At 64.7% G+C, this 19,149-nt stretch overlaps 10 protein-coding genes across 10 annotated transcripts; 5 read left to right on the forward strand and 5 right to left on the reverse strand.

Moving 5' to 3' along the window:
* Positions 1-102: 102 nt before the first annotated feature.
* Positions 103-1,002, forward strand: PMP22 (peroxisomal membrane protein). Its single transcript, XM_002502153.1, has 2 exons — positions 103-441; positions 531-1,002. Exons 1-2 carry the CDS (start codon positions 110-112, stop codon positions 889-891), a joined length of 693 nt encoding a protein of 230 aa, XP_002502199.1. The 5' UTR covers positions 103-109; the 3' UTR covers positions 892-1,002.
* Positions 1,003-1,010: 8 nt separating this feature from the next.
* MICPUN_100607 (adenylate kinase) lies at positions 1,011-1,985 on the forward strand (the record flags this gene model as incomplete). The annotated part of the gene is made up of 1 exon (XM_002502154.1): positions 1,011-1,985. One exon carries the CDS (start codon positions 1,011-1,013, stop codon positions 1,983-1,985), a length of 975 nt encoding a protein of 324 aa, XP_002502200.1.
* Positions 1,986-2,039: 54 nt separating this feature from the next.
* Positions 2,040-5,363, reverse strand: MICPUN_58711 (TWY3 methyltransferase; the record flags this gene model as incomplete). The annotated part of the gene is made up of 1 exon (XM_002502528.1): positions 2,040-5,363. The coding sequence occupies one exon, from the start codon at positions 5,361-5,363 to the stop codon at positions 2,040-2,042; it is 3,324 nt and encodes a 1,107-aa protein (XP_002502574.1).
* An 817-nt stretch (positions 5,364-6,180) lies between these two features.
* MICPUN_100609 (histone deacetylase) lies at positions 6,181-7,587 on the forward strand (the record flags this gene model as incomplete). Its single annotated transcript, XM_002502155.1, has 1 exon — positions 6,181-7,587. The coding sequence occupies one exon, from the start codon at positions 6,181-6,183 to the stop codon at positions 7,585-7,587; it is 1,407 nt and encodes a 468-aa protein (XP_002502201.1).
* Positions 7,588-8,637: 1,050 nt separating this feature from the next.
* MICPUN_108298 (predicted protein) lies at positions 8,638-9,827 on the reverse strand. The gene has a single exon (XM_002502529.1). It carries the CDS (start codon positions 9,777-9,779, stop codon positions 8,697-8,699), a length of 1,083 nt encoding a protein of 360 aa, XP_002502575.1. The 5' UTR covers positions 9,780-9,827; the 3' UTR covers positions 8,638-8,696.
* Positions 9,828-10,387: 560 nt separating this feature from the next.
* Positions 10,388-12,092, forward strand: MICPUN_108299 (predicted protein). Its single transcript, XM_002502156.1, has 2 exons — positions 10,388-10,484; positions 10,844-12,092. The coding sequence occupies exons 1-2, from the start codon at positions 10,428-10,430 to the stop codon at positions 12,047-12,049; spliced, it is 1,263 nt and encodes a 420-aa protein (XP_002502202.1). The 5' UTR covers positions 10,388-10,427; the 3' UTR covers positions 12,050-12,092.
* MICPUN_108300 (predicted protein) lies at positions 12,088-13,496 on the reverse strand. Its single transcript, XM_002502530.1, has one exon. It carries the CDS (start codon positions 13,443-13,445, stop codon positions 12,345-12,347), a length of 1,101 nt encoding a protein of 366 aa, XP_002502576.1. The 5' UTR covers positions 13,446-13,496; the 3' UTR covers positions 12,088-12,344.
* A 1,059-nt stretch (positions 13,497-14,555) lies between these two features.
* On the reverse strand, positions 14,556-14,897 carry MICPUN_58716 (predicted protein; the record flags this gene model as incomplete). Its single annotated transcript, XM_002502531.1, has 1 exon — positions 14,556-14,897. The coding sequence occupies one exon, from the start codon at positions 14,895-14,897 to the stop codon at positions 14,556-14,558; it is 342 nt and encodes a 113-aa protein (XP_002502577.1).
* Positions 14,898-15,252: 355 nt separating this feature from the next.
* On the forward strand, positions 15,253-16,581 carry MICPUN_58717 (glycoside hydrolase family 103 protein; the record flags this gene model as incomplete). The annotated part of the gene is made up of 1 exon (XM_002502157.1): positions 15,253-16,581. One exon carries the CDS (start codon positions 15,253-15,255, stop codon positions 16,579-16,581), a length of 1,329 nt encoding a protein of 442 aa, XP_002502203.1.
* Positions 16,582-16,601: 20 nt separating this feature from the next.
* MICPUN_58718 (predicted protein) lies at positions 16,602-18,885 on the reverse strand (the record flags this gene model as incomplete). The annotated part of the gene is made up of 1 exon (XM_002502532.1): positions 16,602-18,885. The coding sequence occupies one exon, from the start codon at positions 18,883-18,885 to the stop codon at positions 16,705-16,707; it is 2,181 nt and encodes a 726-aa protein (XP_002502578.1). The 3' UTR covers positions 16,602-16,704.
* Positions 18,886-19,149: the final 264 nt, after the last annotated feature.

The raw sequence follows: 19,149 nt of genomic DNA on the forward strand, positions 1-19,149 counted from the left end.
GTTAACCCTGAACAGAATCTCTCGCGGGATCTCCATTTCCATTTGGGAGCGTTTTATTGGCCGAAAGGACTGTTGACTCGGCCATTCCGCGCGGTGAGAAGACGCGAGGATGTCGCCCCACGGTGCCGCGTCGAAAGCGTGGCACGGTTTGCACCCGATGCTCAGGGCAGGTCTTACGTCGGGAACCATCATGGCCGGCGGGGATCTCCTGTGCCAGACCATCCAGATGCAGTACCAGCCAGCCGTCGCCGGGACGGCGGAGAACGAAAAAGTGGAGAAGCCGAAGAAGTGCGAGGAGCGCTCTGCTCCCGCCTCCACCTCCGGGGCGCACTGGATGTCGGCGGCGGTCCGCGAGAAGCTTGGACTTGCTGATTATGATCTCGTGCGAACCGCCAGGTTCTTCGGCGTGGGTCTGACGCTGCACGGGCCGTTCTTCAACAAGTGAGCGCCGCCCTTCAAACATTCCACCCTCGCGTGCCCACTTCCCCGAATCTTTAATATGTGAACTCACCGAATCCTTCAACTCGCAGGACCCTGGGGATATTGGAGAAGGTGGTCGGTCCCGCCACCACCGTGCAGGCCGCAGCGAAGAAGGTTGCGCTGGGTCACTTCTTCCTGTTCCCGTCGTACACGGCGCTGTTCTACGGTTGGCTCTCCGTGTTCGAGGGAAAGGGGCTCGAGGGTGGCGTGCAGAAGTTCACGGATACCTGGTGGGACATCTTCGTGGCGGGGTCGGCGTTCTGGCCCGCGGCGAACATGGTGAACTTCATGTACTGTCCGCCGATGTACCGCGTCCTATACCTCAACGTCGCCGGGCTGTATTGGAACGCGTTCCTGTCTTATCAGAACGTGAGGGCCACAGCCATGGAAGCAATCATAAAGCAGGAGTGACCATAAAGCAGGAGTGACCTGCCACGAGGGGAAGTACTGGCGTGGGAATGTAGCACCCGTCCGAGTAGCGGACGCATAGGACCATATCAATAGAACTAAAAGTTAGTGGCCAAGTCAAAATGGGCCCTCGAGGGCTGGCACTGTGGATACCCCCCGGACAAGTAAAACAAGATTTGTGCCTGTCTGCAGCAGCCGCCGCTCCGATGCACACAAATCAGCGAACGATGCAATCGCTGCGCCGCTCGATCATCTCCCACCGTGCGGCGTTCGCGCCGGTGGTGAGCGTGAACCCCCTCTACGCACCCGCCGGCGCTGTCTGGGGCATGGTCGCGCAGCGTCGACACAAGAGCACCGACGCGCTCGCCGATGAGCTGGTATCGGCGTGCGATGAGCTCCTCGCTGCGGGCAAGCGGATCAACTGGGTGTTCTTGGGTGCCCCGGGGGTGGGGAAGGGCACGTACGCCAGTCGAATTTCGAAGCTGATGAAGATCCCTCACATATCCGCGGGGGATCTGGTCAGGGACGAGATCAAGCGCGGCACCGAGCTCGGGGCGCGGATGTCGGCGATCACCTCCAAGGGGCAGCTCCTCCCGGATGCGATGATCCTCGACATCCTGAAGGGGCGTGTCGAGAAGGGGATCGAGGAGGGCGAGCGAGGATTTCTCCTTGACGGCTTCCCGCGAACAGTGGCCCAGGCTGAGGAGCTGAACAAGTTCACGGAGGTGCAGCAGGTGATGAACCTCGGGCTCAGGGAGGATATCCTGGTCGAGAAGTGCTGCGCGAGGCGTGTGTGCAAGGAGTGCGGCAAGAACTTCAACATCGCGGACATCTACCACCCGGGAGATCCTCCTATCGTGATGCCACCGCTCAACCCGCCCGCTGGGTGCGAGGACAAGATGGAGCAGCGCAAGGACGACACCGAGGAGGTGGTCAAGGCCAGGCTGCAGGTGTACAAGGACAACTCGGTGCCGGTGGAAGAGTTCTACCGCACGGCTGGGATGCTGACGGACTTTGAGATCAAGAGCGGCATCCCTGAGACGATGCCCAGGATCCTGAAGGTCATCCTTGACATCGTGCGTTCCACGCCCAAGTAGGAAACCGCGGTCGCTGCTCTATTCAAACGTTAAATTTTACCTTTGCGTAATAGTTTATGATCTCCGCCAGACGTGGGATGCGACGCCACACAAAGCGATGCCCACAGCCACGCCAGTTGCCACGCCGGCGAGGTTGACCGTACTGACCTGCGTCACCGTCTGAGTCACCGCCGTGGTCACCTCCTCAACTGGTTTATCTGGTTCCTGCTTCGAGACCCTCGGCGCGATGGAGCCTGGCACGACCACCGCGCCAACTTCGTCCTCGATGCGAAGGTCCCTCATCATACGAGCCACCGCAACACCCCCGTAGAACACCCTGTGGTCGCGGGGCAGGCTCGACAGCTCCCTCGCGGCAGTCTCGCACGCGTCTAGCGCCTTCCCTGCCGCGATCGGATCCGCGTTTCCGTAGAGGTCCTTGGCCGGATACATGGACTTTGGCAGCTCCCTGAAGAAAACGTTGACGGCAATTGACGGCCCGTGCAGAGCCTCCACGTGGTGTGCCCACAAAGCCGGGATGAAGAGCACGTCACCGGGCTGCAGCGTCACCTCCACGGCCATGGTACGCGCGGCTCGGTACGCGGGGAATTCCTCGGGCCATTTACCGTCCACGCCGTCCACCGCGGGTCCGACGACGGGAGATGAGGACCCGTCCAGGTACAAACCCGCGCTCGCGGCGGGTGGGAAGAGCAGCACCCGCTTCTCGCCGTGGAGTTGGATGAGGGCGTTGTCCATGGCGTCGTAGTGGGTCCACAGCCTTAGACCGCCGCTAGAACATCGAAGCACGGCGCTGAAGTACTGATCGTCGTCCGTGGACCCGCCCCACAGTACGTCCGAGGGGATCCTGAGCTCCTTCGCCAAACCGGGAAACTGCTCGAGGCAGTGCGCGGGCTCCTTGCGGGGATTGCGACCGATGCTTCGCAGGTAGTACCACGTCTTCTTATCGTGGCCTGTCCCTTCCGTCTGGGCCTCGGCGGTCAGCTCGTCGAGGAGCTCCCCGAACGGCATGTTCTTGAACTTGAAGTTCTTCCGAACAAAGTCCAGGTGCGGTGTGTCCGACACGTGGACGCTCACCTCGGACTCCCTCACGCCGGGCACCGACGCCACGTGCGCCGGGGACCACGTCCACGGCGCGGGACCTATGTCGAGACCAGTCATCACACACGGCTCGCGGTGGGTCGATGGCCCCGCCCGGAAGTCCGCGGGGGAGGGTCGGTGCATTCGTCGCACAGGTTGGGAGGACATGGCGCCGTCCAGCACCGACTCCGGGGACCCTGGCGGGAGCTTGACCTTCAACTCCTTCTCAACCTCATTCGCGTCCAGCATGGCGGCCAGCTTCTCGTTCGAGTTCCTGGCCATCGGCGAGGTCGCCGCGCCAACGCCCGCGGCCCACACCGCGCCGAGCCTGGTGGGCACACACCTCACGTCGGCTACTAGGTGTCTCACCCTCGGCGCGTACCACTTGACCCGCTCCACGTGCTCCACTCGCACGGCCCACTCCCGACCCAGGTCAGCCGCGAGCGCCGCGACCTCGCTCTCGAGACGCCGGGCCCACGCTTCCTCCTCGCCGCTCGCCACGTTACCGTGCACGTGCATCACGCCCCCGGTCTCGGCCCTGAGCGCCGCCACGGCCGTGGGCCAGGATGTCTCGCTGTCGGGGAGCAGTCCGAGCAGAACGCGATCCGCTACACCGACGGGCGCGACCCTCCGGTTGTCCCCTTCCCTCACCTCGCACCTGTTCGACTCCACGCCGTTGAGCCGCAAGTTGCGACGGAGCGCCGCCACGGAGTTTGGATTCCACTCGCACGCGAAAACCTTGGCCACTCCCGCGTGTCGAAGCAGCTGCAGGGTGTAGTAGCCGATACCCGCGAAGAGGTCCACCACCGTCTCGCCCGCGGCGTGGACCCGACCCATCCTTGCCTTCTCCGTCCCGTTCCCGCTGCTGAACATAACCTTGGTGACGTCAAGGCCGTACGTCACCCCGAGCTCCTTGGTCTCGACCCACCCGCCAACGTTCCCGGGATCCCAAAGCATCACCGCGCGGGACTCGCGCTTGGGCCCCTGGCTCACCTCGGCCTGCCGCGCCAGCCTCGCCACGCCGAGGGCCTCAGCGACAGCCGGGTACAGACGCTCCCTCACGCCCATCGTCCACACCTCGTCGGAGAGGAATGAGCACGAAGGGAGGAGGGCGAGGTCGCCGAGTTTCTCCCACTTGGTGGGTATTTCGGCGATAATAGCGGGCGTCTGCGGTGTGGTGCGGGGCAGCAGCGCCAATGCCGCCGCCTTTATCGTGGCGGCGGGGCTCTGCCTCGACTGTTTCGCCTGGAGCTTCGGACCAGTCGGTGGCTTTCCCGGGCTGTCCGGTGCAGATTCGTCGGATCGCACGAGCTCTGCGTGGCCATCCCGTATCGCTTCCAGAGCCGGTAGCGACTTGCAGTCCTCCCATCCATTTCCACCGAGCGAATTGGCGACGACGAGCTCGGCGGCGCCGGCGGATGTGACGGGCAGAGCGACGCGCTTCCCGTCGTCGCTGGCGCCCGCCCGCCTGCCCTGGTCCAGCCACCCGGCGGACTTGATGGCATCCTTGCACCGCTTCGCCGCGAGCTTGTCCACCATGAGCACCCACTCGCCCTCGATGTGGGGCGCGGACTCGGAGGTCTCGCCCGCCTCGTCGCCCCTCTCCTCTCCTGCTCTGCCGTCGCCCCCGCGCGTCGCCGGCGCCTCCAGCTCGTCGCCAAAGACGGCGATGAAACGCTCCATGAGCCTCTCCGCGCGTGAGGAGTTGGCCGCGTGCTTGTCGTTGGCGATGGACACGAGGCGTCTGAGCGCGTCGTCGGTGACTAGCCTCTCCCCGCACGATACCACGGGCACCTCCATGCGGATTGAGCATCGCACGGCCAGGATGAACCTCTTGTCGCTTGCGGTGATGCCGCTCTCGCGGTAGCCGGCGTCCCGCGCGGCCGCCACCAGCCGTGCGCCCTCCTCGAGGGTAGAAGCCTCCACAGAAAGGATGAAAGGCTCGAACCTCAACACGAGGGTGCACTCCGGGTCCATCCCCTCGCCGCCGTCCTCGTCCTCGCCGAGCTTGCGCCTCACCGCCGCCACGATCGCGTCGGCGTCCGCCGGGTCGTGGTTGACGTACACCCACTCGCCCCCCTTCATGCCCGCCGCCCTGGTGGCCGTGGTGGGATCGGCGAACAGGCTGACGCGCCCGGCGCAAGAGCTGGTGGTGAAGAAGCTCGGATGGCGGTTCACTAGGCCGACGATGGGCCTCGCGCGCTCGTCGACGTGCCCCGCGCGGCTGAAATCTCCGCTGTCAGCCGCGAGCTCGGCCAGGGTCTGAGCCTTCCTCTGGGCGAACGCGCCCGCGGTGGAGGCCATGTCCCCGACCTTTGCACAGACGACCAAGTCCGGTGTGAATTACCGGGGTACGCCAACCCCGGTCTTTCTTGGTCCCGGCTGCAGCGGGTGTCGAGTGGCTCCCGCGGGGCTGTATTTTGGATGTGACGATGAGCTGGAGGGGTGTTCGATACCGGAGAACTTGGTGCAATCTCCTTTCGGCCGGCCGGTGCGTTGACGCAGAGCCGGCGGCACCGGGTTCGCGACTGGACAGACCCGAGATGAAGCGGAGGGGTGTAAAAGCGGAGACGGAGTCGGGCGAGCCCGCCCCGGCCGCTTCAGGCGCTGCCGCTCCCTCGCCCGACGATGTTCCCCTTCCCAAGCGCATGAGAACGCAGAGCCAAAAGCTGAGCGAGCTCGATGACCTCGACCTGGGCCCGGTCCCCGCGGTGGAGGCTGAGACGGTTCAGGCTGAAGCCCCGTCGGATGGTGCACCGCCCACGTTGGATACGGCGCCGCGGGGAACGGAAGGGACTGAAACGGAAAGGATGGGCTCCGGCGAGCTCAGCTCAAAGTCCGACCACCGTGAAGGAGCCTTGGAGATGCCTCCTCCCGCGCCTCCCGCCGCGCGACGGATGCCGAGCCTTCCGCGCCTGGGGCTTCACATCAACATTCCACAATCGAATCCAGGCACCCCTTCCGAGTGAGTACCCGCCTCTGGCCACCCCTCGCCTGGTATTGAGACCGGTCGAGTACTTAACAACCATCTCACACATGATTTCTCTCCCAATTCAACCCATGCAGGGATAGGCCCGGCAGCGCTCGGAGCTTGGAATCTCATGAGACTGGCAACGATCAGATGCCACCTGTCACCCCCGCCACTGCGATCAGCGTTCTGCCGCTGCATGCGGCCGTGGCCGCGGGAAAAGTTGAGGAGGTGCAAGTGTGGCTCGACGTGCACGCGCCGCTTCCATCGGAGGAAGGGCTGGACCGCGAAGGCAAATCCGTTTCCACCCCGCAGTGGCCTCCGAGGCCAGTCAGCGACATCCTCGGACCAGGGAGCGCGTCGAGGGAGCCGCCGTGCGATCAGGTCGGGGACGCTGCCGACGCTGGGCCAGGGGCGAACGAAGCGACGGAGGATGGCGAAAATCCAGTCAGGCCAGGCATACAGAACAAACACAGGTTCGCCGGCGAGCTCGCACGACTTCCTTCGATTCCCAAGAGGGATAGCGATCGATCGAGCGCAGGTGTCGACGGCGTGAAGCGGGGCCCCGTTGATACCCGCAACGAGCACGGGAACACTGCACTCGCGGTGGCGGCGGCGCTGGCGGATCCTGCTGTGGCAGCGGAGTTGACGGCTCTGTTGCTGGAACACGGGGCGTCACCCCTCGTGTTGTCCAGCAATCTGACACCGCTGCACTGGGCGGCACAGCAGGGTAATTGGGCGGCGCTAACGACGATGGCGAAGTGGGAGGGAGGACGCGCCGTGGATGCGAGGGCGGCGGAGACGGGAGAGACGCCCCTGATGGCAGCGGCGAGCGCCGGACAGTTGGATTGCTGCCTGAGTCTCCTCACCGCCGGTGCGGATCCCTTGGCGGTCAACGTCGACGGCGTGGGGATTCTCGCTCTAGTGGCGTCCAAGGTGTCGCAGGGTAAACGCTCCAAGGTGCGAGCCGCCGTGCGATTGGCGCTGCTGAACGCGGCGCCCCAGCTCCGGGTGTTGCTGCTGCATCACGAGGACTGCGGCAGGCACATCTCCTTCAAGCCGCATCAGGAATCACCCGAACGCATCAGCGCCATCCTCGCCTTCATCGCGAAAGGCGCGACGATCGGGTCGCTCTCCGCCGACGAGCTCCTGGTGTCCACCGAATTCGACCAGGCTAGCAAGGAGCACCTCCTGCGGTGTCACAGCGAGGAGTACATCTCCGTCATTACCCAGCTGGGGGAGCAGGTGGCAAACACTCCCGTGGCGTTTACCCCGTACTACCAGGGCTTCAAGGGATTGCCCCAGGCCAAACAAAAGAAGGCTGAGTTCAGCGACACATTCTTCAGCCCCGGAACCATGGCCGCGGCCCTGAGAGCCGCGGGCGGTGTCGTTCACGCCGTGGAGAGCGTGCTGAAGGGACACTCACGCACGGCGTTTGTGTGCGTGCGCCCGCCGGGTCACCACGCCGGTGTGGACGGCGCCACCGCCGGGGCTCCGAGCAGCGGGTTCTCGATCGTCAACAACGCCATGATAGGTGAGTGGTCCTCCGACGTTTCGTAATCCCTCCTCGACACACTGGGAGAGTTGGTGCTGCGGATGCCGGCCAGAAATCTACGCCGGGGTCAGCGGTTGCCGTCGAACCGTCGTTCGCTCTCCCGACATTTAGTCGGTCTCTGATAACCTGGTGGCGCGAAGATCACGTCGCCCTCGGACAGATACGGATCGAACATCCCAATCACCCCAGCTAGACCGCCGGCGCTGACTCATTCTTCCCCCTCTTCTTCAGGTGCACTTCATGCTCTCGAAGGAAACCAGGGGCGTCTATGCAAAAGGGTAGCCGTGGTGGACTTCGACGTGCACCACGGCAACGGCACGGAAGAGATCGCCCGAGCCTGGCACGCGAAGCATCGCAAGGCTGGTGCGAGAGCCGCGAGCGGCGCTGATGATTCGGACCTCTTCTTCGCGAGCATCCACCTCGCAGACGACGGCGCTGCCAGTTCCATCGAGTTTTATCCAGGCACCGGGACGCGGGACGACCTTCACCACAACATCGTCAACGTGTGCGTGCCACCCATGTGGACGGGAGCGGGCGCCGGCGGGCGTGGCAGTGTATCCGCGAGCGGGGGTCGCGCGAGGTCCGCGCCGAAGAAGAACCGCGACGACGAGCTGGACGGCAGCGGTAAGTCGCTCACCTCGGCAAAGGTGGCGGAGGCTGCCGCGGCGGCTGCAAACCCTCAGGGGGGACGGGGGGAGTGGATGAAACGCCTGCGCGAGCGAGTGTTACCCCCGCTGCGCGCGTTCAAACCCGACCTGTTGATAATTAGCGCTGGGTTCGACGCGGCGAATCACGACGTGGGCAACATGGGCGTGGACAAGACAGGGAAGCGTCTCGCGGGAATCAACCTGCAGCCTGACGACTACGAGGAGATGACAGCCTGCCTGTGCGGGGCGGCGGGTTCGTCCAATGCCAGAGTGGTGTCCGTGCTCGAAGGTGGGTACGGGTACCTAACCGGGGACCCGAAGGAAGGAGCGGCGGGTTTGGTGAGGGAGGGTCTCGCGGCGTGTGTCGTGGGACACGTGCGCGGTTTGGCTGGGTTGGGTTTGGGTTTTGAAGTAACTGTGTAATGCATTCACGACAAACAACAGACTAATCGTTCAAGATTCGCGTATCAGAGCAGCTTGGCGCAGAGGTTGTCGAGTTCCTCCTGGAAGAACTTTCCGATCATGTGCGCGTCGGGCACCGCGTCCGGGTCCACCACCAGGCTCAAGGTCATGACACCATCGTAAGAGATCACGCTCACCTGGTTCACGAGGTTGCCCATCCCGAACAGGAAGTCATTAACCTTCTGACCGAACAGCACGACGGGCGCGGTGGGTCCCGGTACGTTTGTGAACACCATGCTGTGCCTGGACATGAAGTCGTAGATGGTCTGGCTCTGGAACTTGGCGCCGAGTAGCTTCCCGGCGACGGTGTTGATACCGGCGATGACGTGAGCCTCGGGTGAGCGCTTCATGTCGTCGCACCTCCTCTTCGTCTTGGCCAGCCTGTCCTTGATGTCCATGGGACCTAGGAAGAAGGGCAGCGAGACGAACGTCCACGAGTTGGTGAGTTCCGCGGGGTTCTTCCTCGGGAACGCGTAGGGCACGGCGGCGCGAACCAGCGGCCTGCGCTCCGCTGCGGGGTCGCCCCGGTGCACCTGATACTTGTGCAGCGCCCCCGCCAAGCACGCGCACACCACGTCGTTCACCGTGCATCCCATCTGCGTCTTGACCTCCCGGATGTCGGCCAGCTTGAAAGACGGGCAGGTCACGAGCGTCCTTTTGCCCGAGTACACCACCTTTGTTTTGGTATCGCAAAACGCCGTCTTGGAGTCGTGCGGTCCGAAAGGGGTGACCAGCGCCCTCAGCACGGCGTAGACGCACTTGAGGATGTACCAGATGAGGTTGGCGATCTGCGTGAGAATGTTCACAGGCGAGAGCGTGCTCCAGTCCCACACCTTTGGGTTGGGCCGGCGCTGAAAGTTGACCGTCCTCACCGGTGACCCGTCCTCGGACACGCACGCCTCGTTGAGCACGTTCACAAGACTGATGCCGTCGCCGATGGTGTGGCTCAGGCGCACGCACACCATCGGGGGTTTCCTGCCCGGTCCCCCGGGTGAGTCCGTCCACGTGGCCCCGGGCGCGAGCGTGACCACGGTGACGTCCCACAACGGCCTGCTCGCGTCGAGCGGCTCCAGAATGAGCGCGTCCATCTTGGCGCGTAACTCCAGCTCCGACGAGACCTGGGCCCGCGTGACGTGGGATGCGAGCTTCTGCTCCATGTCCGCGACGACCTCCCACTCGAACGTCTTCTCCCCCATCACCACGCACCGCAGCCTGTCAAACGACATCACCTTTTTGAGCGTCTCGATCAGGTCCGCGTCGTTCGGAGCCTCGTCCATGAAGAAGAATGTTGTGATGGGGAAGTCGGGCACGTTCGCGAATGAGGGAAAGGCCGTGCCGATCTTCGCAGCCCGCGCGAGGGTATGAGTCATGAGGCTCATCCTCCGCGGCCGCAGCGGGGTGTATCCCGGCCCCTGCATCTCGACCGACACCTCGTCCGGCGCTGCGTCGTCCAGCAGAGGGTCGGCTATCCGAGGTTTCGCGTTCATCACTGGGGGCGAAAGCCCCCAGGTGGTTATTAATCCGACACGACACACGAACCCCAGTCAACAGGTCAAATAGACCCTGAAATAGACTGGGAAAAAAGGTCCCGTCGAGGACTGGAACTGGCCCTGCAAATGCCGCGCTGGTGCAAACCCAAACTGCCGGATTCGAAAACTCTCTCTCGTCAAGACACCTGTCGCGCACTGTTGTTCAGCGCGAGGGACGCCAGATCTCGCGCGAGGGGGGGAGGAAAGATGGTCTCCACCAGAAGGAGCAGTGCAAATGCCGCTGGAAAAGAATCGCAGCCCATGGTACGTTCCGCTCGCGACCCTGATGCGTTTCGCGGCGCTCCCCCGGGGGCAACCCTAAGTTGGAGCGCAAGAGCAGGGGGTACCCCTGTTGCCCCCGGCTGGTCCAGATCTGAGACCGCGCGGGGGGTCCGGGAGAGGCGAACGAGGCGCGCGCGCGGCGTTTTATCGCTCCCGGACGCATTGAGGGCCATCAGCGGCACCCTGCGACTCTCCTGGGTTCGCCCGCATACGGGATCTGACACCTCGCCGGCTCCCACGGGCGTCGCACAACGGGCCTTTTTTGATCTCTATCCGCCCGGTTCTCTTTTTCCGTTCCACCACCCTGACTTTTCCCGCCCCACTCCCAACCCACATCGCAGGCTGTGGATGTGGAGAAGGTGGTCGTCACCATGCCCAAGGACGGTCCCGGAGAGAGCGAGGAGGACCTGTACTCTCGGCTAAAGGAGCTCCAGAGGGAGCTCGAGTTTGTGGAGATCCAGGAGGAGTACGTCAAGGATGAGCAGAAGAACCTCAAGATCGAGCTGCTGCGCGCGCAGGAGGAGGTGAAGCGCATCCAGGCCGTGCCTCTGGTGATCGGACAGTTCCTGGAGATGGTGGACGAGAACGCGGGGATCGTATCGTCCACCACGGGGTCCAACTACTACGTCCGCATCCTCTCGACTCTGAACCGCGAGCTGCTCAAGCCCTCGTCATCCGTCGCGCTCCACCGCCACTCCAACGCGCTGGTGGACATCCTGCCGCCGGAGGCTGACTCGTCCATCTCCCTGCTGAGCGATGCCGAGCGACCGGACGTAAAGTACAGCGACGTCGGAGGCATGGACGTGCAGAAGCAGGAGATTCGCGAGGCTGTCGAGCTGCCCCTGACGCACTTTGACCTGTACCGACAGATCGGCATCGACCCGCCCAGAGGCGTGCTCCTTTACGGTCCCCCGGGTACCGGCAAAACGATGCTCGCCAAGGCTGTGGCGCATCACACCACCGCCGCTTTCATCCGCGTCGTGGGATCGGAGTTTGTGCAGAAGTACCTGGGCGAGGGCCCCAGGATGGTGAGGGACGTGTTCAGGCTTGCCAAGGAAAACGCCCCCGCCATCATCTTCATTGACGAGGTTGACTCCATCGCCACCGCTCGCTTCGACGCGCACACGGGTGCCGACCGCGAGGTGCAGCGCATTCTCATGGAGCTCCTCAACCAGATGGACGGGTTCGACCAGACGGTGAACGTGAAGGTGATCATGGCGACAAACCGGGCAGACACGCTCGACCCGGCGCTCCTACGCCCCGGCCGCCTGGATCGCAAGATCGAGTGCCCGGCGCCGGACAGGAGGCAGAAGCGGCTGGTGTTCCAGGTGTGCACGGCGAAGATGAATCTCTCGGACGAGGTCGACCTGGAGGACTACGTGTCCAGGCCCGACAAGATCAGCGCGGCGGATATCCGGGCAATCTGCCAGGAGGCTGGACTGCAGGCGGTGCGCAAGAACCGCTATGTTGTCATGCCCAAGGACTTCGAGAAGGGGTACAAGAGCAGTGTGCGCAAGCCGGGCGACGAGTTCAGCTTCTACCAGTGAGTTCCTATAGATAGTGGGCGGTGTAACAAACGAGTATTCCTTCAAACTGCGTCGAGTCGAATTACGTTTTTCAGCTACCCGAAGAGAGACCGACTCCGCGTCGACCTCCTTCCCTATTTCACACATACTGAAACACACCCACCCTCGTAGCACCCTCTGCACCCTCTTCCAACCCTCTTCTCTTCACTGTTTATGTGTATTTTTCATGTCTTCTTGATTCGGTCTCGCCCTCGCGTCGCGCGAGTTCAAGACCAGGTGTTGTCAACTGTGCTGTCAATCTCTGCGCCGACGCCCTTTACGGGGGCTTGGAGGAGCACTTGAAGCAAGCCGCGCGAGAGGCAAAGTTGTGCGCCCGGCAGTTGTTGCACATCCAGTCACCCGACCTGAAGTTCTCCGGAGCGGACCCGCCCGAGGAGGACTGCGTCGCAGCCGAGCTCTGCTCACCGCCGGACTTGCGCTGCTTGCACTTGAAGCACGCAGACCTGGAGGCAAAGTTGTGCGCGCGGCAGCCGGTGCAGATCCAGTCGCCGGGGCGGAAGTTGCCCGCCGTGGGACCACCCGCGGGTTCGGACGACTTGGAGACGTCGCCGGAGAAGCCACCCCCACCACCGGAACCGCCAGCCTTGGCGTTCTTGCACTTGAAGCACACGCTGCGCGACGCAAAGTTGTGAGCGTGGCACCCGGGGCAGGTCCAGTCACCCGGACGACGGACACCACCGCCGCCGCCAGCCGAGGCAGCCGCCGAGGACCCGCCGCCCGAGCCGCCTGCAGAGGCGGCAGCCGCCGAGGACCCGCCCTCGCCGGAGGCAACCACAGCCGCGGCGGAGGAGGGAGCTTGGCGCATGCCGAGCCAGGCAAACACCAGGCAGAGGTACGGGGGCTCCGCCGCCGAGAGCTGGCTCACGGGCTCCAGGTGGAGCGCAAACGCGGCGACGCGGGTGAGGCCCGGGGTGGGATCCACCGTGCGGTCAACGCGGCACACCATCACCGGTGATCCGGTGTTGTTGTGACCCGGCGCGCCCACGACGCTCTGGTCCACAGCCACCGTCTTGAGGCGCACCTGCGCGCCGGTGTTGGCGACGGCGACGGCGCTCGCCTCGATGGCGGCGGCAATCTCCGAGTCCTGCACAACCTCGAGGCGTGCGCCCCTCTGCAAACCGGCGCTCACCTCGGACACGAGGCTCCAGTCGTTGGGGTTCGCCACGCGGTCCATCATCTGGCAAAACTTCTGGGGGCCAACCGTGGACAGGACGCCCTGGAGGTTCGTCACCAGCGGCGCCAGGCGCTGGGCCCAAGCCGCGCTCTCCTGGGGACGAAGCACGTACCCGGTAGCCGCGGACGCGGAGGTGCCCAGCACGCCGACGCCCTCGGCACCCGCGGTGGAGGACTGCAGCATGGAGAGCAGAGCCTCGGGGGACTGGGCCGCCGCCGCCGCGGCGGGCGAGGGGCTCGCCGGCTTGGCCGCTCCAGCCGCCGCGTACGAGCCCTTGCCCGCAGCCAGGCCCGACGCCATGGCCGAGGCATACGTGGGGGGCTGGGAGGGCGCCGCGACGGGCGCGGGGGCGGCGGGCGCGGCTCCGATGGGTGCAGCCGCGCCGATGGGAGCGACGGGCTTCTGCACGGGCGCGCCAATCGGAGCGCCTCCGATGGGTCCGCCTCCGATGGGTCCCGAGCCGATAGGGGCGAAAGAACCGCCGATGGGCGCCGCAGCCGCGGGCCTGCTGACGGGGGCATCGAAGCCACCGCCGACCGAACCAAACCCACCCCCGAGTCCGCTACCGTTGCCGAGGCTAAGTCCTGGCGCGCCAATACCCCCCAAGCCGCCGGCGCCACCCTTCAGCGGGATCGGGTAGTTGGGGAACGGCCGAACCTCGTCGCTGAGCTGCACGCTGGTGCCCGTGAAGGTGGGCAGCAGGTTGAGCTGTCCGGCGAGGCTCTCGCTGAGCCAGGCGGCGAACCCGGCCGGGTCGCTGCCGTTGAATCGCCCCAGCGTGAGGTGCTGCTGATCGGGGCGCTGGTTGGGGTAGTACATGTCCGCACCAGGGAGCATGCGAGCCAGGGCCTGGGCGATACGCAGCGCATCAGGCGAATCCACGCCGAGGAGCACGCAGCCACTCTGCGTCACCCTGGGAAGGAGATGGGGAAGGATGGGGGAGGTTAGCGGGGTCGGGCGGTGGATTGGCTTAAAAAAAGCGCGGGATTTGGGGGCCATCGGCGAGAATCGGGGGATTGTTCGGCCCGTGATCTGGGAGGCGCGACGACTCACTTGCAGCGGGGAAGAAGCCTTCCAGGGACCTGGCCGAACTGAATCGCGACGGAGCTCATCACGTCCGTAATCTGCCTGCCAGTCATACCCGTTCCCTCGAGCCCCGAGAGCAGGGCGATGTGCGGAGGGGAGCAGCCCATGCCTGGGATTTGGGGAGCGTGGGGGTGATCGGGTGAGCACGGGTGTGTAGATCGGGAGGCGCTGGGGACTTCAAAGCACGGGAGACCCGGCGCAAACCCCTCAATTCCATCGAGCAACAGTGATGGAATCGATTCGCCGGCGAGGAAATCCCGACGGGGTCGATGCGAGACGCGCGCAGCGGCCAAGATCGCGCCCGTAGGGTTTTTTTTCCTCGGGAGCACCGTGTTGGGCTGGATCCGCGGGAAAATGCCGTAAAGACGTACCCGCTCGGGGCTCGGCCTGCGACACGAACTGGCCCTCGTAGGGAGATCCACGATGAGACTGAAGGACCAGAGCCAGGTGCTGCACCGCCTGATCCGCCGCATCGTCGAAACGAAGCCTCGCGTAGGTGTGTGCCGGCACTATCTCGACGCCGGTCGCGGCTCCCATCAGACTCTGCATTTTCGCTGCTTCGTTGCCGTAAACAACCCGTAAACACGTGCCCGGCTTTCGAGCGACGCGCTTTTCCCCGCACAGACAAGTTCGCGATCCGCTCGCGACTCCTGTGCACTGACGAGAGCGCGTTCCTTACGCTCTTCACTGTGTCGACCGCGTGCAATCGCCCGGTTAAAGCCAGGGACCGCCAACTTTTTCACGCAAGTCTTTCAACTTTTATGACGCGGCTTGATTTTTTCGAAATATTCCTGAGTGGTTGACTGGTCTGCTGGTCCTCGACTTGCCGTGCCGCGTTTGCACTGGGGCGGACTGCTCTAAAACACTGATGTCAAGCTGCAGGCACAAAACTTCACAACACAAGATGAGTCAAGCGCTCGGGTGTTCGCCCCGCTGGGGGGCCGAACCGACGAGGAGAACCGGGTTCGGCCCGCGCCAGAGGTCGATTCGATCGTTAGTGACGTGCATTCGGTGTGTGAGCCCGTCGGATGGCGCCCCCGACGCGCCCCGAGGAGGCGCGAAGAGCTCGGGAAGGACCCTGTTGCGCATCGCGATGGGCGCCGCGACTGTCGCGGCGCCTTGGGTCTCCCCTTTTGTGGCGAGCACGGTGACCCAACCTGGGGTGGCACGCGCGGCGACGACGTGGAAGAGCATGAAGGACCTGCCCGCCATCGAACCCGGCGCGCATCCGGCGCTCACGGTCCGCGAGTTGACCCCGCGTCAGAGGGAGTTCACTGCGTGGCTCGACGGTGTCCGAGAGGAGTGCATCAGGCGGGGGATATCCGAGGAGACCGTGGGGTCGTGCTTCAACGAGCTGGAGCCGTTACCTGAGACCGTGGTGGAGAAAACGGCATCCTCGCACGTGCTGAACCCGGAAAAGAACCTCAGCGTGGAGGCGTACCTGCGAAGGATGGTGTCCAAGGACAGGGTGACTAAGGGCGCCGCGCTCCTGGTTGAACATGCCGAACTCCTCAACGAGGTAGAACGGGAGTACGGGGTGCCGCCGGAGATACTGGTGGCCATATGGGGCATAGAGAGCCACTTCGGCGGGTTCCAGGGTGAGCACGACTGCATTCGCGCGCTCGCCACCCTTGGATTCGAGCACCGGCACTGGAAAGGGGATTACTTTGGCAACGAGCTCGTCGAGGCGGTTAGGATAATCGATGAGGGTCACGTTCCCCCGGAAGACTTGGTGGGATCGTGGGCGGGAGCGCTGGGACAGTGCCAGTTCATGCCGTCCAACTTCCACAGGTACGCGGTGGACAAGGACGACGACGGACGCGCCGACATATGGCGGTCGCTGCCGGATGTGTTTGCTTCGATGGCCAACTTTTTGAAGCAGTACTGCGAATGGAACCCAAACGTGAGGCCGGCGGGGTTCAGGGTGACAGTGGAGGGGGATCAGCTGCCGGAGGATGTGATCGGTGGGTGGTGGGGAGAACGAAAGACGCCTAAACCGGCGAGTTACTTCCTTTGGAACGGGGTCAAGCCGCTTCACAACACGCTTAGGCTGCCTCGGAGCGCCGAGAGTGTCCTGCTGATGCCGGAGGGGAAGGATGGTCCGGCGTTTCTTGCGCTCTGCAACTTTCGCGCCATCATGAGGTACAACCCGTCGACGAACTACGCCATGGCGGTGTCTATGCTGGCGCAGGAGATCGTCGACGAGGTGGCGGCTGTCAGAAAGGAGGCATAGGGAGGCGCAACATCTAGAATGAAACTAGTTAAAAAAGAAATGACGACCGTCAGCCGTCAATACTCTCGTCGTCGCGCGGGTCTGCACACCCACGAGGGGCGTTGGACCCTATTCCTACCACTATCAATACTCGTCATCGGCGTCGACGTCCATGAAGTCCTCCCCGCCCTGGTCCCCGCGCGTGGGCGTGAAGTATGACAGGATCGAGTTGCGCTGCGACGCCGAGAGCAGCGGCCTGCGAGCGCTCCTTCGGGTCCTCGCGGCGATGGGACCGGGCGTCAGGAGCGCCACCGCCGCGCCGGCGTTGATGTCCACGTTCTCCTTGTTCATCGACTCATCACCGCACGTCGCGTCAACGCCGGGTGGTGCCGCCCTCGCGTTGAAGATTGGCATGGGGGTCTCAAAGTCCAACCTCTGCCCCTCCTCCACGGCGCGCCGCAGCCACTCGCCACCCGAGAGCAGTCCCCGCGTCGAGGGGGTCCGATCACGCGTCGCGGGTGCCGGAGTCCTGAAGAAATCGCGATCGCTGTTCGACGTGTGCATCGCCCCGCGCCCCGCGCTCGCCCCGGCCTCGCCCCTGACGTCCCCGTCTCGGTCAGCGTCTCGGAGGGTGGATCGGTCCACGGTCCACACCCTCGCGGTGTCGTCGTCGGCGCACGAGGCGAGGCACGTGAAGTCGTTCGGACACCAGTCAACCGCGACGACCTCGCCCGCGTGGCCTTTCAGCACCGCGGGCGGCTCCAGCGGCCTGTCGACCTCCCACACGTACACGTGGTGATCGCACGATCCGCTGGTCACGTGCGTACCCTCCGGGCTGAATGCGAGCTTGTTGTAGAAGCTCGTCCCTTGGTGACCCCGGAGGTGGCACCGGGGACCCGATGCCGGACCGTGCAGGTCGAACACCGCGATGTGAGAGTCTGAGTACGCCGCGGCGATGCGCGACGAGCCCCAGGGCGCCATGGCGAGCGCCACGACCCCGCGACCGCGCCGCTGCCTCTTGGTCGGTGCCGCGGACTCGCCGTCGCCGCGGAACCAGTTCTTACCGCCCGCGCGCTCCGGCGGGTCCTCGTCCGCGATCTCCCACAGCGCCGACCCGCGCGACAGCTGCCTCACGTCCCACAACTTGACCAGCCCGTCGGCGGCGCCCGCGGACACCAGAACCTGTCCGTCGTGCGCGAACGCGATGGACGTGACGCTGTGCTGAACGTCGCCCCGGACGCTCCTGGACTCGTTCCTGCTCGAGGAAGTCAGTCGCTGCTGCCGCTGACGCGTCGTCGCCGGGAACTCCTCGACGGCGGCGTCCACGAGCTCGACGTTGGTCTGGGACCTGGTCACCGCGCGTCGCTCGCCCCCCCGCCCCCCAAACCCCCGCGCCGTCCCGCCGCCCATAGCCGCCGGGGGTTCGTGCGCGCGTTCCACCACCGCCGTCGGCGCCGAAGCCGGCTCCCCCTCGGGCCCCGGCGCGATCCCCGAGGAACTCGCCCTCGTTCTACGCGAGTCTCTCATGTCCCACAACGCGATCGTGCCGTCCCTCCCGCAGCTCGCGAAGACGCTCCCCCCGTTCCCGTCGCCGCCGCCGCCTCCCTCGGGTCTGACGCACACGGATTTGACGCTGCCGTTGTGCCTGCGGAAGAACCGGAAGGGCACGGCGGTCTCCACGTCCCACAACCGCACGGACTGATCCCCCGACGCGGTGAGCAATCGACCGTCGCCGTGGCACCACGCCGCGTCGAATATGGCGTTCTCGTGCGCGATCCATTGTTGCTCCGGTCGGAACTCCGGGTCAATCTCCAGCCCGGGGAGTTTTCCCGCGGCGTCAACAATGGTCACGACGCCCTCCTCGTCCGCGATCGCGAGGAGCCTCTGGCCGCGATCGCACCTCCCGAACCTGGCGACAAACGGTGGGGAACCCACGCCCGTGTGCGGGGGCACGATTGGGATGATTCCACACCCCGGTCGACGCGCGTCGTGGACGAATTCCGAGATCCCCGGTCGCCTGTGCGTGTTCCTCGCGTGCCTCACCAGCTCGCGGCCCCGGAGGAACTCGTGTACGGAGCCACGGCGATGGATGGGTTCGCGCGCGCCGGGCAACGCCGCGACGTGGTGTTGACTCGCCGCACGACTGTTCCACATGAGTTCGTGGCACATCAGCTCGTCGTCATCCCCTGGCCCGACGCGGTGTCCGCCCATGGGCGAGCACAAACCCGCTCCCTCGGATTCCAAATCCCGAGTTGACGGCGAGGACATCCCGCCCGTCTCCGTCTCCATCCACAGCCGATCTTTTGTCGGTGTCGACATCCCCATGATTGCCATCCTATCTTCCCCCCCACTACGCAGAGTACGCGCGCGGAATAACCCGGACGCGCCTCTTGTTGTAACGGCGAGCGCTGGGTCACCCGCCTCTTTCACGCGATTGGGGTGCCCTTCTGTCGAAAGCAACTTTCAAATCCAGTTTGGCGCCAATCCGAGCTTGCCAATCCGCGTTGTGGCGCTGGTCGAGTGGTACGAAGCCGTGCCCGGACCGAAAGTGGGGGGAATAGTCTGAGGACACTTTTGGCAACACGCCGC

The sequence above is a fragment of the Micromonas commoda genome, chromosome 5 (assembly GCF_000090985.2).
Source record: "Micromonas commoda chromosome 5, complete sequence".
Taxonomy (NCBI): Eukaryota; Viridiplantae; Chlorophyta; class Mamiellophyceae; order Mamiellales; family Mamiellaceae; genus Micromonas; species Micromonas commoda.

Coding starts and splice junctions, on each gene's coding strand:
- PMP22 (XM_002502153.1), top strand. CDS start 110: ATGTCGCCCCACGGTGCCGCGTCGAAAGCGTGGCACGGTTTGCACCCG. Junction 442..530: donor CACGGGCCGTTCTTCAACAA/GTGAGCGCCGCC, acceptor TTCAACTCGCAG/GACCCTGGGGATATTGGAGA.
- MICPUN_108298 (XM_002502529.1), bottom strand. CDS start 9,779: ATGGACGCGCTCATTCTGGAGCCGCTCGACGCGAGCAGGCCGTTGTGG.
- MICPUN_108299 (XM_002502156.1), top strand. CDS start 10,428: ATGGTCTCCACCAGAAGGAGCAGTGCAAATGCCGCTGGAAAAGAATCG. Junction 10,485..10,843: donor GAAAAGAATCGCAGCCCATG/GTACGTTCCGCT, acceptor CCCACATCGCAG/GCTGTGGATGTGGAGAAGGT.
- MICPUN_108300 (XM_002502530.1), bottom strand. CDS start 13,445: ATGCTGCAGTCCTCCACCGCGGGTGCCGAGGGCGTCGGCGTGCTGGGC.